The sequence below is a fragment of the Macaca fascicularis genome, chromosome 1 (genome assembly GCF_037993035.2).
Source record: "Macaca fascicularis isolate 582-1 chromosome 1, T2T-MFA8v1.1".
NCBI classification, from domain to species: domain Eukaryota; kingdom Metazoa; phylum Chordata; class Mammalia; order Primates; family Cercopithecidae; genus Macaca; species Macaca fascicularis.
Window position 1 is genome coordinate 11,700,986 of NC_088375.1, and position 16,464 is coordinate 11,717,449.

At 35.5% G+C, this 16,464-nt stretch overlaps 1 protein-coding gene across 10 annotated transcripts in view; it reads right to left on the reverse strand.

Annotated features, from left to right (window-relative positions):
• RYR2 (ryanodine receptor 2) overlaps positions 1-16,464 on the reverse strand; it is a 787,495-nt gene that overhangs the window by 375,851 nt on the left and 395,180 nt on the right. For all 10 annotated transcript variants that reach the window (XR_012434021.1, XM_065543167.2, XM_065543147.2 and 7 more), the window contains exons 14-16: positions 13,064-13,185; positions 3,430-3,613; positions 1,299-1,434 (exon numbers count right to left, since the gene is read on the reverse strand). Coding sequence is in view for 9 of the 10 variants with exons in the window: in XM_065543167.2 (XP_065399239.1) it covers positions 1,299-1,434; positions 3,430-3,613; positions 13,064-13,185 (442 nt within the window). In the remaining variant the exon portion in view is untranslated. The remainder of the gene's footprint in view (positions 1-1,298; positions 1,435-3,429; positions 3,614-13,063; positions 13,186-16,464) is intronic.

Sequence of the window (16,464 nt, forward strand, 5' to 3'; positions counted from 1 at the left end):
GATCTGTATGGAAAGTTCCAGAAACTGTGATGTGGCTCAAGTAAGGGGGTAGGGATAAGGGGACTGGGAAAATAGAAGGCTGGCAGAGTTAACTGAGGCCTCATATACCAGGGGCAACCAGGTGAACCTTATCTTCTAGAATGTTATAGAAATGTGAACGCTGTCTAAACAGGGAAGTGACGTAACAGTTGCGACATACAGGATGAATCTGAGATTTTGGAGGTGAGGGTTAGGGTGGAGAAAGAGACCATTCCCCATGGTCTCTGTTTTTGCACGTCTTGCAAACAAGTCATTGGAAAACTTTGTTTCAGGAAATCTTTTCCAGGATGTTTGCAGCAAGAGGCCCTGTGAGAGGGAGACGTCTCCACCCACAGCAAAGACCCAGGCACGCTTTCTTTCTAGTGTAACTAACTCACGCTCCCTGAACTCAGGATTCCTTTTCTGTAACTCAACCAGCTGCATGTGTAGGTGTCATCTGCCCCTTCACATTGTCCTCTGAGAACTGGGGCTCAGAGAATTGACACTACAGCCAATCTCTACAGCTACAGCCATTTCTTTGACTACTAAACTGTCCCTCTTTACCCTAACTGCAGGCTAACTTACTAGCTTGCAAATAGGGTAAAAATCTCAGACCCTTTAGTTTTTGACAAGAGACAAGTAGAAGCTACAGGAGGTCAAAAATAATGAGGACTTGTGTTTGCAGAGAGCCCACAGGAATGCAGAGCAAACCACAGCAACTGTCACTTAATCAATGTCAGGCGTACTTAGAACTTGCCAAATGGAGATCTTCTAAAGAATAGAGAGAAGACTGGAGCAGATCACTGATAAGATGGGAATGGAAGGAATTAAGAGGGACCCTTGTGGAACTAACTCCAAAACCAAAAAGAAATTTTTAATACATATCCATATAAAGGCCCCTTATCTGCAAAGACTGCACCCTGAATGACTTTCACCTCCTTTAACTAAAGGCAAATCTACTTCTCTAGCTACCTTTCTCACTCAGAGATAGATTTTAATACTAAGCACCATTTGATTTAGCCCAGTAAATTAAAATTTAAGTCTCAATTAGGAGGCATGTTATAAAATTGTTGTAGCTATTTTTGTGTGGTTTTTTTTTTGTAGAGATGGGGTCTTGCTATGTTGTCCAGGCTTGTCTGAAACTCCTGGCCTCAAACGATCCTCCCACCTCAGCCTCCCAAATTGTTGGAATTACAGGCATGAGCCACCACACATAGCCCATTTATGGACATTTTAAATAGACATAACTCCATTGTCGTGAACCCAATCATGCTTCTTACCCAGCAACTCATACAGAGAATTCAGAATGGATTTCCAAGACTCCCCCGCTTCTCGCCCAGCAACATCAGCAAAGTGTGCTGCACTGCTGTAGACGTGCAGTCGGTCTATGCACTCGAGCACGAGGTTGATCATTCCCTGGAAGGTTAAGAAAAAAGACATCTAAAACTGTCATTCTGCTTACAGACTAAAGATGCTAAGCTGATTTAAAAATAGAAGTCTGGCTGAAGGTTCACCTACTAATCATAAAGAAAATTGTGATCATTCAAAGGACAGGAAGACACACATTTACATGTGAAATGAAATGTTCTTCAGATAATTCAAGTGGATTTTAAATTCTGAATGTCATCATCAAACAGTGGAAGAACAACCTACAAACATGTACTTCATACTTATGGCATTCTATTGTTAAGTGACCGTAAGAGCAGATCCTTATTCTTAGATAGGCATTATTATTATTATTATTATTATTATTATTAAATTAAAGACATAGTAAATCAGGTAAAGCTCATGAAAAGGTATTTTTAAAGCAAATCAAAAATGCTATAATGCATTTTTGCATTATAATGAACTTTGTAAGATACAGCCTGAGATTGAAATTATGCTTTATTATTATTGGTAGATCAAGGTTGTAAAAAGTGTGGCAAACCACATAAAGAGCTATAAACCACTGTCTAATCCAACTAATTTATTTCACACAGAATTTAAGAGATACCATGGACCTAAGTACATTTCCAAGTCGCCATCCAGATTGTCTTATATGAGAAGTTGGGAAAAAAACTAAATTAATATTTTAATTTTTACAACCCAATATTTAATTTTACTTCTTCCAGATATTAAATAAATGCAGCATTGTAAAAGAGTCTAACAATTTGGCATATGTGAAAGCTCCCAATAAACTTGTCCATGTTATTATTGGTTTATGTTGATACTTTTTTGCTTTCGTGCCATTGAGGTCTCCAGATAGGTCATTTCTTTTGAATACCCAGTGGGAATGTCCTCAAAAAGTTATGTCAGTTTCAAGAGTTTCTGATGAGATATCAGAAAACAGCTTTAAAAGTAGACAGGGATTATGAGAACCTAGTAATAACACTTTTTGATTTTGTTTTTTAGTTTTATTTCTCTCTGTCACAACTTTTATTTTAGGCTTTGGGGGTTACATGTGCAGGTTTGTTACGTGGGTACATTGTGTGTCACAGGTTTGATGTATAAACAATTTCATCACCCAGGTAATGAGCACAGTACCTGACATGTAGTTTGTCGACCCTTGCCCTCCTCCCACTCTCCTCCCTCAAGTAGGCCCTGGTATTTATTGTTCCCCTCTTTGTGTCCATGTGTACTCAATGAATAACCCGTTTCGTTACTTTTACAAAGCTAAGTATTTATTCCGAAAAAAATCATCATTCTCCATACAAGATGCATTGAAAAGAATGGGAATCCAGCTGAACTAGCCTGATTTATCCCACCAACCCTGGTAGTCTCCACTGAAGCTTCTGACTATATTAGAACATTAGATATATCATTTGGTCCTTCTTTTATTGTTTATAAAATATGACACTTGAGTTCTTTTTAGCAGTGGAACTTTTGGTGTAAGACAATCATACATGGAAATGTAATAGATGCAAAGGGGAAGGGTAGGGTTGCTATGTCCAAGTAGGGTCCCTGGAGCTCAGCCTACTCCGGTAGCCCTCTCTTGACAGCTTCCATCCCCAACACAACGCTTCCTATACATCCCGGGCTATTTCCCAGGAGCACCCGAGAACCTGCTGAATAGTTTGAAAACCCTGATGCTTTCTAAAGCCTGTATTCTTATAGACACTTTAAGATTCTTAACTGATATAACCCACATGAAGAGAACTTGCAAAAGACCAGGGTGAGGACTGAGCAGAGGGTAAATGTCTCTTGCCAGAAGAATGAAAAGATTCATGTTTTTAAATAATACTCATGGATAGTATAAATAAATAAAAACCATGTCTAGATTTCTCTAAGGCCTGTTTCTCCTGTTCAGTAGTATACTTTCTCCTCTATATTGCAAAATGCAAAGATGGTCACATAGATGGAGAATTTTCCCAACCAAGAAGCTGTTTTTACAAGAGAACAACAGAAGAGAAGTGAGTGTGGACAGAAACGCACCTCTTCCTGGAAGAGATTTTGCCGATTCTTCAGGGCTCGTAGTCTGTTCTGTTTGTCTTCATGTTCTAAATGCTCATCGGGCGGGTGAAAGTAGCCAATGAGATCCTGCAGACTTAGACTCACGGATTCTATCGGCAAATCGACGGTGGTAGCCTTCGCTTTCTTGCTGAGCGCATCGAGGCCCCTAAAATAAACCATAAACATTTCTCTATTGTCGGTGATTCACAACTGTATCATTTTTCCATTTGTGGATGATTTCAGAGATTAATCTCTCTCCCTACATCACTGTAAAAGGGACATGTCAGAAAGGTCCTCCTGCTCCTCAAGCAGCGATAAGGAATTCTAATTCAAGTCAGAAACTGTGTAATGTTATAAAAACCAGTATCCACGGCCAGTCATCTAGAGAATAACCTTATAGGCCACAGGAACAGTGCCTACAAAACCAATAGTCGAAATGTTCAGAAACCAGTTGATTTTCACTGGAAAGCTACACACTTTAAAGATTCAGGCTGCATCTTCCCAGATTCATAATTCTGACGTTTCCTTGTGGTTTGTTTTTGAAAAGGAATGCCTAAGTTTTCATGGACCCTAGCTTGCCATTCTGTTTAATTCCTGTGAGTTCAAAAATATATTCTAATGATGTTAATTTAGAAAATTTGCTTATTAATCAGTAAATACATATTAAAATGCCTTTCTATTATCTGAAAGAAATGCATTTAAAAATTATATTAACAAAAACATCATGAAGTATTTTCTAACCTGGGAAGAAAGGTACATTACTGGCATGTAAATGTGTTAATTTGTTGAGCTTACTGAGATTCTCAGTTTTTAAACTCATAGCCTTGAATGTATCTGAAAAGAACTTTAAAACATGATGTCTACAAATCAAAAGTATTTCGAAATAAAACGATTTTAAAAAGCACAATGCATACAATAAAAGAATGGGACAGTACCTCTACTGTAGTTGATACCATAATATTCTATAGCCATGACAAGTTGTTAATGCATAGAAATATTACACTTCCATTCCTGCTCTCTGTCTCAGCAAAACCGTATGCTAACATTTTATCCCAAGCAAATGTTTCTAATTTTCTGACTATGTTGGAACTTACATTATAAAACAATAAAATACTCATGAATGAGAATTAGCTTTGAACTTTATAGTTTTAAAACATTATTTAAAATGTGTCATCACTTCCACAAAGATTGCTAATGATTTTGGAATATCTGATTTCAGCCTTATCAAACAGTAGAAATCGTAAAACCGTACAACTATTTTAAAGTTTTTGCCTGAAGTTCTATATCAGTTATATCAACTGATCTTGGAGGTAGAATTCATCTACCCCCAAGTTTTATCGCCTCTATAAGTTTTTCTGTACCCAAAAAGCAAGAGTGACTTTTCAGTAGAAAATTATTTTTCCCCTTTAACAAGAAAATTTCACATGTAATGAAGTATTTTTCTAAACATTTTACCCCATTAACTCCAATTAAACATAAATAAATGTATAACAAATTCAAACTCAACTCTTAATAAGTGAATACAATTCAAAAATGATTCAGTATCCACATTTTCAAATTTAAGTGAAAACAACAGTAAATGTCAGTCTTTAGGTGATTATATTGAAATAAACATATCTACCATGAGGAACGTAACTATTCAATTACTTTGTAAGAGAAGTCTCTTGTCAGAAGAAATATTGTCCAAACTTCTACAATTATTAATTATGTTATGTTTTAGGGCTTTCATCTAATAAAGAGATGAATATCATCTTAATTTATCGTGAACAAAAAAAATAATCAGGGAAAAAAAAAATCATCCAGAAATCCAAAAGTAGTAGAATCACCCTATGCCAGAGTAAAAATGAAAGCTATTAACCCTATGGCTACATTTTGTAATTTAAAGATTAAACTATATTATTACCTAACAAATACAGGTTCCTCCCCTCTCTCATTTACTTCAAGAATATGTTTATGAATATATCCAGAAGAAAAATGAAAACATATATAGTATATATAAAATATATGATGTTATATATATTTATTGTATATATTTGTTATACATTATATATAGTATATACTATTAGTATATACTAATATATATAGTATATACTATATATATACTAATACTATATATACTTATATATAGTATATACCATATATATACTATAGTATATACTATATATATAGTATATACTTATATATACACTAATATATATATAGTATAGCATATACTATTGTTATACTATTAGGTAGTATAGTATATAATACACATACTAATATATACTATTAATTATATATACTATCATATAGAATAGTATATATAATATATACTATACTATACATTATAATATACTATATAATATATCCATTATAATGTATAATTACATATAATATATATGTTTATACACTTCCATGTATACACACACATTATGTATTACTTAAATGCTCATGTATTACTATTAGAAATATACAACACATTTTATATATTTTATATATATATTTTATATACATATATATTCTATATACATATATATATATTTTTTTCCCCATCCCAGGCCAAAATAATAGAGCCCCCTCCCCTGCAGACAACACAAACGCGCACACACACACACCATATACACACACACACTCAGTACTACCACCACCACAAAAGACAAAACAGAAGGGTCTCAGAACATAAACCACATAAGAAAAACACAAATGATTAAATAATATTGACTTTCTTTCTAAAAGGTAAAAATTTTAAAACTAGCATCTTAATACAAATTAAGTAAATTGGCATTAATAAAATTAATAGTAAAAAATAACTGAAAAATACTTGGGTGAAAATATTGTAAAAATACTGAGATTTTAAAGACTTGGTACTTTCACGAATGTGATAAAATGAATAAAATTTTTATTTAAAAGCATATGCTCTTTAAAATGCTCAGTAATCATGTAAAACTTTTCAAAGCTTCTGAACATATTAAAAAATCACATAAATTCAGGACTTCTAATTGTTTTTTTTTTAGACAGAGTTTCACCCTGTCACCCAGGCTAGAGTGCAGTGGTACAATCTCGGCTCACTGCAACCTCTGCCTCCTGGGTTCAGGGTTTAAGCGATTCTCAAGCCTCAGCCTCCAGAATAGCTGGGATTACAGGTGCATGCCCACCACATCCAGCTAATTTTTGTATTTTTGGTAGAGATGGGGTTTCGTCCCTGTTGGCCAGGCTGCTTTCAAATTCGTGACCTCAAGTGAAGTGCTGGCCTCAGCTTCCCAAAGTGCTGCGATTACAGGTATGAGCCACCACACCCAGCCCAATTTGCTACTTTGTAAGCCTTATCATTTTACTGGTTGCGTAGCATTCTGTTGTATAGAATGTAGAATACAATACAGTTTACTCTCTGTTGATAAACTCCTGGCCTCAAGTGATCCACCCACCTTGGCCTCCCAAAGTGCTAGGATTATAGGTGTGAGTAGTCACCGCTGTGCCCAGCCTAAATTTGGGACTTATAATAGGTAATACTCATGTGCATTTAAGTAAAACTTGTAAAGTAAAAAAGTAAATATATATATATGCAATATAAACATGATTACTGGATATATATATGCAATATAAACATATATATGCAATATAAACATGATTACTGGAGTTAAATAATATAACTAAAGGGTAAATATAGAAAAGAAACAAGGAGAATAAACCAAAGCTTAATTAAAATTTAATTGTTGAAAAAGCTAATACATGATTAAGGTCAGTTAAGCATAAGAGAAACAAAGGTTCGCTGTGTTTATCCATGGCACTTCTCAGGTGATCACAAGGGAGAGATTGTTAAAAGCACATGTTAGATAACTCAGAAAAATATGGTAAATTTGTGATGGGATTGTAAAGAGGAGGATAGCTAAAAGAGAAAAAAATCAATGCAGAATCAGCAAAGAGGTTCTAGACTACATTTCCCAAGGGGAACAAGGAATCTCATCTGGAAATAAGCACTGCACATGTCACCTAGATGTGAGTGACATTTGGCCAAGATAAAGTGACAGGACAGGATTTACCTTCCCTCTGAAGTAACCCAAAAAACAAAGTATAATGGGGGGTGGGGGTGGCGACCAAAAAAACATGAAAACTTTCAAGACACTGGATAGCAATGAATAAAGCACAGGAATTCCTGAGGAATGAGAAACAAATCAGATGGGTCCTACAGCTGCCTCAGTTTACTGCCTAGGAGAACTTCCAGGCCGTGGAGCAGGAAGGGAACCCAGGTGTGGCCTGACAGTCTCCATGAGTCGAAGAGACACTGCTGGGCGTCCGGGGAGACCAAGGTTGCTAGAATCCACAGGACAGAGAGAGGAGAGGGCTCACAGGAGGGAACCCTGGAGACCTACAGAAGGTCTCCCTCAAATATTCAGCAGAACACTGATGAAAACATCATGAGAAAACTACTCGAGGCAGGGAACAGAATCACCTGAAAGGATTAGAGGGAACAACAACTGGCCCTCACACCGAACCTGAAAGAGCACCTGTCCCCCAGCAGCCAGACTGGAAAACTCTGCAACTCATGGGGCACTGGATAGAGTATTCGAGGGTCTTGTCTCAATAGTGGGGAATAATTTGCCCTAGACTAAACACCGCTCTTCCCTCCCAGAAAACTCTAAAGGCAAGATCCAAACAAATCAAACCCTTTCTAGGTAACTTAACAGCATCCCAGGAAAAAGCTCAAGAATATTTACAGGAATATAAAAATAGCCAGCATCTAACAAATTCACAATGTCTGGTAACTAAACAAAAATAAGCAGGCATATAAAGAACTATAAAATACAATCATCAATACGGAGTAAAATTAATCAACCAAAAGAAAAATAATTGTCAATCTAGAATGCTGTACCCAGCAAAAATATCACTTAAAATGAAGGCAAAGAACACATTTTCAGTTGCACAAAACCGAAAGAGTCTATCTCCAGTAGACTTGCACGATAAGAAATGTTAAGTCCTTCGGCCGGCGCGGTGGCTTACGCCTGTAATCCTAGCACTTTGGGAGGCCAAGGCGGGCGGATCACGAGGTCAGGAGATCGAAACCATCCTGTCTAACATGGTGAAACCCCGTCTCTACTAAAAACACAAAAAATTACCCAGGCATTGTTGTGGGTGCCTGTAGTCCCAGCTACTTGGGAGGCTGAGGCAGGAAAATCGCTTGTACCTGGGAGGTGGAGGTTGCAGTGAGCCGAGATTGTGCCACTGCACTCCAGCCTGGGCGACAGAGACTCTGTCTCAAAAAAAAAAAAAAAAAATCCTTCAGGCAGAAGAAAACAATACCTGAAGGAAATACAGATCCACACACACAAAAAAAGAGCACTAGAAATTATAACTATGTGTGCAAATAGAGATGTTTTTGTTATTTAAAACTCTTTAAAAACTAATTGACTGTTAAAAATACAGTGTGGAATTAATAACATCTATAAATGTAAAATGTATGACAAACTGCGAAAACTGAGAAGGAAGTATAATATTATAATGTTCTTACACTATTCATAGAGTGACAAAATATCAATTAAAGGTAGACTGTGACAAATTAAAGATATATACTATAAACCATAAGTAACCACTAAAATACAAATAAAGTATTACAGCTTTAACCCGTAAGTAACCACTAAAATACAAATAAAGTATTACAGCTAATAAACCAATAAAAAGGAGGTAAGATGAAATAATAGAAAATACTCAACTAATCCAAAAGAAGGGGGAAATGGGACAATGACAAAGTAAATATATATATTATACAATATATATAATATATATTATATATATAACACATATATATTACTATATATGTATATAAATATATATATACACACACACACACACGAAGTGTTTTTCTTGTGTGGCTTATTTTTTGTAACCCATATGCTCTCATTCTCCCGTGTAAGGGTGGTGATGGTAGTGGTGACAGTGGTGGTGATGGTGGCGTGTGTGCGTGTATCTCTTTTTTATCCTGCTACTAGGTGGGATGAATATAAAATAAATAGGAAGAAGACAGACTTAAGCCTACTACATCAATAATCATATCAATGTAAATGAATTAAACAATACAATTTAAAAACAGGTATTATCAAATGGGATAAAAAAGCAAGACCCAACTGCCTATTGCTTAAAAGAAATGCACTTTAAATATAAAGATACAAACAGGTTAAAGATTATAGGATGCTAATAACAAAGGGCAGGGGAACTAGAGTGGTTATGTTCATCTTATACAAAGTACATGTCATAGCAAAGAATATTACCAGAGTTAAGGATGGTAATTTCATAATGATAAAGAGGTCAGTTCATCAAAAGAACAAAATCCTAAACATGTATGCACTTAATAACAGAGCTTCAAAATGCACAAAGAAAAGGTGACAAACAGCAAGGAGAAACAGAAATATCCACAATTACAATCAAACACTTTGCAATACCTTTCTCTCAGTAATTAATAGAAAAAAGAGACTGAAAAACGTAAGGAAATTGAAGATATAAGTAATACTAAATTGACACTTTTGAATGCTCTACCCAATAAGAGGAGAATGCATATTCTTTTCAAGTTCACATGAAACATTTACCAAAATAAAGTTTATTCTAAGCCATAAAACAAGTCTTAATAAACTTAAAAGCAATCAATCTCACAAAGTATATTCTCTGACCATAATGGCATTAAATTAGAAATTAGTAACAGAAAAATATTCAGGAAATTTCTGACTATTTGGAAGCTGAAAAAATCTATTGTTCAAAGAAGTCATCAAAGGGGAAACTGAAAGAAAACATATCAATGCTGGGCGCGATGGCTCATGCCTGTAATCCCAGCACTTTGTGAGGCCGAGGTGGGTGGATCACTTGAGGTCAGGTGTTTGAGACCAGCCTGGGCAACATGGTGAAACCATGTCTCTACTAAAAATAAAAAAAATAGCCAGGAATGGTGGTGCGTGCCTGTAATCCTAGCTACTTGGGAAGCTGAGGCAGTAGAATTGCTTAAACCTGGGAGGCAGGTTGCAGTGAGCAGAGATAGGGCCATTGCACTCCAGCCTGGGCGACAGAATGAGAGTGAAGAGCAGAATGGTGAGAGGGGAGGGGAAAGAAGAAAAAGAAAAAGAGAAAGAGAGAAAGGAAAGGAGAGAAAGGAGAGAAGGAAGGAAGGAAGGAAGGAAGGAAGGAAGGAAGGAAGGAAGGAAGGAAGGAAGGAAGGAAGGAAGGAAGGAGGGAGGGAGGGAGGGAAGGAAGGAAGGAAAAGAAAGAGAAAGAGGAAGGAAGGAAGGAAGGAAGGAAAGGGCAGGGCAAAAGAAGGAAAGGAAGGGGAGGGGATGGGAGGAAGGAATGAAGGGAGGGAGGAAGGGAGGGAGGAAAGAGGGGAGTGGAGGAGAGAGAGGAAGACAGAAAAGAAAGGAAGAAAGGAAAATAAAAACATGTGAGGTGCCACTAAAAACAGAAAAGTGTAACACTAAATGCTTTTGTCAACAAAGGTCTCAATGGTATCAGCATTCATCTTACAAAGTTAGAAAAAAGAGAGCAGGGCAAGAAGAAAGAAAACAGAAAGAATCAGACTGGGAATCAGAAAATCTTTTCATAGTTAATAGGGGTTAATGTAACCATCCTATTTTATCATTATAGGTATAACAAATGAATTTCACTCAAATAGCCCAGACAGAAAATCATTTTCAAGATTTAATAAAGCAGCAAGTGTATAATTCAACATTTTTTTACCACAGAATCCAAATTTCTCATACTTGGTACTCTCTCTAATCAGAAAAGTAATTGTTAAAATTTAAAATTATTCTTCCAAAGAGCAGATGGGCTGAAGTAAATCACATTTAAGATGAATTTTGGTGTTTCAGCCACCATAAAAAAAGCCACTTATGGTATACTATCACTACATAATGTCTGTAACACTGAGATAGCAGCTTTCCCACAAAATAGTTTTCAAAACAAATAACCAGTTTTTGGTCTAGTATTAACTTACCAAATGGAATCTCTGTGGTGCCACTGAATACTCTACAGCAGTCAAATTGAATAAGAAAAAAAAGTCCCTCATATTTGAAGAAGTCAGTGCTGACTAAATATACAATTGACAATTTCAAAGATTTATGATTAATTTGCTCAATCCCTATCATAGGATTGATCAGCTCTAGTAAAGAAAAACTAGTGGGAAGAACAAGATACGAAAAGGCTAAGTTTGTTTCCAAAATAAGTTATAATTTCCAAATTGAACTTCTTGACTAATTGTATGCCGCATTAAAATGTAATAAATTTTTATTATAAGAAATAAATACTATATTAAACTACAAGAATATAAATAATATGAAAAGTAATACAAGTAACAAAAAATACAAAAATGTGGTACGTACCCCATTCGATTTAAGCTTTACTCCCTGACGAGGCTTGGAGTTGAGATGAGGCAGAGAAATGGACTAAACACTCAAGATGTGTGGCCAAATGCTGTGCATATTTTTTGGTTACATATGGCACGCACACATATACACACAGTGTGTGTAGTTTATAAAAGGGATGGTTTATAAAAGAAGTAGAAAATAATACAATCTTGAGTAGGGGAGATTTGTTTTATGCTGTAAAGTCAAAAAAATAATTTACCGACTCAACTACTACAAAAATCCTTTCAAATTCTTCTCCAAATCAATAAACTGGTGAAAAGGTTTGCAATTTATCATAACAGGAAATGAGTATCTCTAAACATAACAGAAGTTCAGAACAACTTAACAGAAATATTAACAAATAATAGGAATAAACACAAAAGAAAAAAGAAATGAAGAAAGATGATCAACAAGAAGTTTCCCCCATCAAATTAGCAAAGTTTAAAGAGACAAATGAAATCCCTCACAAGTCAGAGCATATGTTGGTATAATGTTACCAGAAAACATGTTGGTCACAAGTTTAATTTAGTCTGTAGATATGTAATTATTGCATTTATTAGGTGGAAAAACAGTTTTTATGAGGATTACTTTTTAAAAATACGTATCAAAACTCAGCATATATCTAGGCTTCACTGCCCTCATTGAAAAAGGAACTAGGCCAGGCACAGTGGCTCACGCCTGTAATCCCAGCACTTTGGGAGGCCGAAGTGAGCAGACCATGAGGTCAGGAGATCGAGTCCATCCTGGCCAACATAGTGAAACCCCATCTCTACTAAAAATACAAAAATTAGCCAGGTGTGGCAGTGAGCACCTATAATCCTAGTTACTCGGGAGGCTGAGGCAGGAGAATCGCTTGAACCCAGGAGGCAGAGGTTGCAGTGAGCTGAGATCGTGCCACTGCACTCCAGCCTGGGTGACAGTACGAGATTCTGTCTCAAAAAAAAAAAAAAAAGAAAGAAAGAAAGAAAAAGAAAAGAAACTACATAGGTCCAGTACAAGGAAGAGTAGTCATTAAATCATCCTAATCTATACCTATCAATTACAAATTACACATCTAATTTCCAAAACCATATTATTTTTAAAAGTTTATTTAAAAGACATTAAATCATCTAATTAACACTTCCTAATGTTTCTGCTGACTTACCAAACAGTATGAGATTTCTTACCATCATAGCATACTTTTAAATTGCCTATTTGCATATCCAATAAAGAAATGAAAATCAAGTATCAAACAACTACACCTACAAAAGAAAAAGTACCTTATAAATCTATTGAAAAGGAAGACTGTGCTCCGGATAACTCGTGCTGTGCGTGATTCTTCATGCTGGGATCTCGATAAACTTATGCCATCATCCATGTGGCCTTCATGGTGCATAATAGCCTGTAAGAAAGCAAAAACAAGGCCATTACTCCCAACATCTCTTTTCCAAACTACAGTCAGGGAGATGTGTACTCAAACAGCTGAGCCCCAACAATAGATAGAATCAAAAGGCAGGTACAGGGGACTATGGAGCTGTTATGTTCAGATAAAATCACATGCACAGCTCCCTATACAAACTAGCCATTCCATTTATTCATTTAGTTATTATTTTATTTTTTGGAGATGGGGTCTTGCTATGTTGCCCAGGCTGGTCTTGAACTCCTGGGCTTTAGTGATCCTTCTCCCTCTGCCTCCTGAATAGCTAGAATTACAAGCCCCCATCACCAGGCGCAGCTCAGTTATCATTTTCAAGAACTACTCAAAAAATGCACCGAGTCAAGTAAAACAAATAGCAGAGCCTTTTCACAAATCTACATTGAATGACTGATCCTCAGCCTAAGCAAACTTGGTACAAAGCAGCAAAGGTAACCTTGCATTGGCACACCAGTCATACAGTAGCTCTGAACACAGACTAGTCAATAATAAGTACTGAACAATGCTTATAAATTATCTAAATGATAAAGATGTATACATATATTTCTTTTCTTTTGATAGCTGTTTTTGTTTGCTTTCGAACTTTCTATGAAACTATGTTAGGAAAGAGAAATGCAAAACTCTTAAGAAAACAGTTCCATGATTTTCACAAGTGAACATTCCTGCATGAGCAACACCCAGCTCAAGAAAGAAAACATTACAGTATCTTAAAATCCTCCTTAGTGCTCCCTTCCTATCCCTACCCTTCACAAGGTTCACCCCCTTGCAGACTTTTGACAGCACAGATCAGTTGTGTACTATATATAAGTAGAACCATTTGTTCCCATCTGTGCTTATCTTCATGCAACATTTATAGCAAGATAATTTAATACACCTACCCAGGTGTACTGAACAAAATTTAGGAACTATAACTATAAATTATCTAGAAAGCAATGTTAAGAGGAAACTCCTTATATAAAAAAATCAGTGAGACCCAGATATATCTATATTCAAAGGCAATATCATAGCCTTAAGTGCCCTCAATAATACCAAAAAATAACTAAAATGAAAAAACTTGTTACTCATTTTCATATCCTAAAAAAAGAACAGGAAAGAAAGTTGAAAAGTAGAACTAATGAAGATTAAGTGAAATTAACAAACTAGAAGTCAAATAAAGTACTAGAAAAGATGAATAAACTCAAAGTTTGATTCTTTGCAATGATAAATAAAACGAAACTCTCACAAACCAGGCTAAAGATAAAACAGAAAGCAAAAACACAGAGAATGGGAAATTATAATAATATAATACTGTGTGCAACTCCATGGCAAAACCAAAAATCATCCAAATAAAACCAATAAACAAAACTGGTGTTCCAGGGGAACAGAATAGATTCTTACAAAATAAGACTAATCAAAAGGAAAAAGATAATTTAAGATCCAATATTTAAAAGACCTAGGACCAGATGGTTCCACAGGCGAGCTGTGATAAAGCTTCAAAAAACAGCTACCTTTCATGGCAGACTAGTCTAGGCCAAGGATTGGCAAACTACAGTACATCATCTGTTTCTATACAGCCCATGAACTAAGAATGGTGTTTACACTTTTAAATGGTTGGAAAAAAGACCAGAGTAGAATGGTGTTTCCTGACACATAAAAATTAATAAACACAAAAATTGTATGAAATTCCAAATTCAATGTCCATAAGGAGAAATTAACTTCCCCCATAAATATACATGTAATAATTCTGAATAAAATATTAATTAATTAAATCTAGTAGAATTTCAAAAGAATCATATACTATGGCCAAGGAAGGTTTACTCTGTGAATTTAAGAACTCTTTAATAATTGTAAGTCTGGTAACTTATTTTATCAACAAGTTAAAAGACACAACACGTGATTTTTATCTTCTTTATTAATACAATTCAGTAATCATTGCTATTTTTAAAAAGCTAAGTAAAACTGAAATAGCAGGAGGCTACTTAAACATAAAAACAATTTCAACTGTCCTCAGGATGCAAGTTACAACTTCGATAAAATAGCAGTGGAAATTCACAACAGGAAATATGCTGGGATAATAAACCAGCAGACCAGATGAAAGAACAGCAAGCTGAGATAAAAAGGTGAGCTGGGTGAGATAAGGACAAGGAAAAAAAAAAAAAAAGCATGAAAACTAAAATTTTAAAGGCACAGAAAGGGCTTACAAACCGAACAGCACCAAAGAAAAAAATGAGTACTTTGGAAGACACATTGGAGCAGCGAAGTGTAGAGAAAAGGTCAGGGAGAACACTGAGAGGAAAGACAGCTGTGTTCCTGAGAAAGAAACCAGCAGACTAAAACGGCACGAAAACAGGAACCAAAGATATGGTTGGAAAAGTAGATTCACATACCCAACTTGTTCCAAACATACATAAAAGTTTTCCAATAATTTCAGTGTATGTTTTAAACATTTAATTAAAATTAAACAAAACTAAAAATGGTGTTCATGCCACATGTGTCTAGCAGTTACTGATTTGGACAGCACAGCCTTATACCTAGCTTCGAGTTCATGGGAATTACCAAGAGCATAGGCAATGGGGAAAAAAAGTCAGACATATCTAGAACATGAGGTATTCTATAATTGGCATGGATTTTTTAAAAACTCGATGGCACAGGAAAAAAATAAGCTGAGAATCTGTTCTGGATAAGAGACTGAAAGGCATAAACATAAATAAGTGCATGAATTTTGATTGTATCCTGATTTTATTCAACTAGAAAAGGTATTATTGGGACAATAGAATAAATATGAATACAAACAGGATAGTCAATGATGTAATAGAACTACCATAATGGTATGTAACAGTACTGTGGATGTGTGAATGCATACACACACAGAGAGAGAAAAGAAAGGAGGAAACGAAAGCAAATCTGGCTAACTATAATTGTTGACTCTAATTCAAGAGTATGTGGATGTTCATTGGTTTAGTCTTTTAACTTTTTTTATATTTGACATTTTTATAAGTAAAATATTAAAAGAAAGAAGATAACATCTGCTAAATCTAGCAGAAGAACCATGACCAAACATCATTATCAAAAGAAAAATTTGCTTTAAAGCCAAATCTACCTCTTCTGTCACAATTTCGACATTAGCCGTTCACCTTGAGAATGCTAACCCAGCTCACCCTGGCTCATAATTCTGTAACGCTAATGCAGTTGAAGACCAAGTTAGCAGGTGCATGGGCAATCTCACCAACTCAATTATAACTCCACATCCTTGAAAATACATGTTTT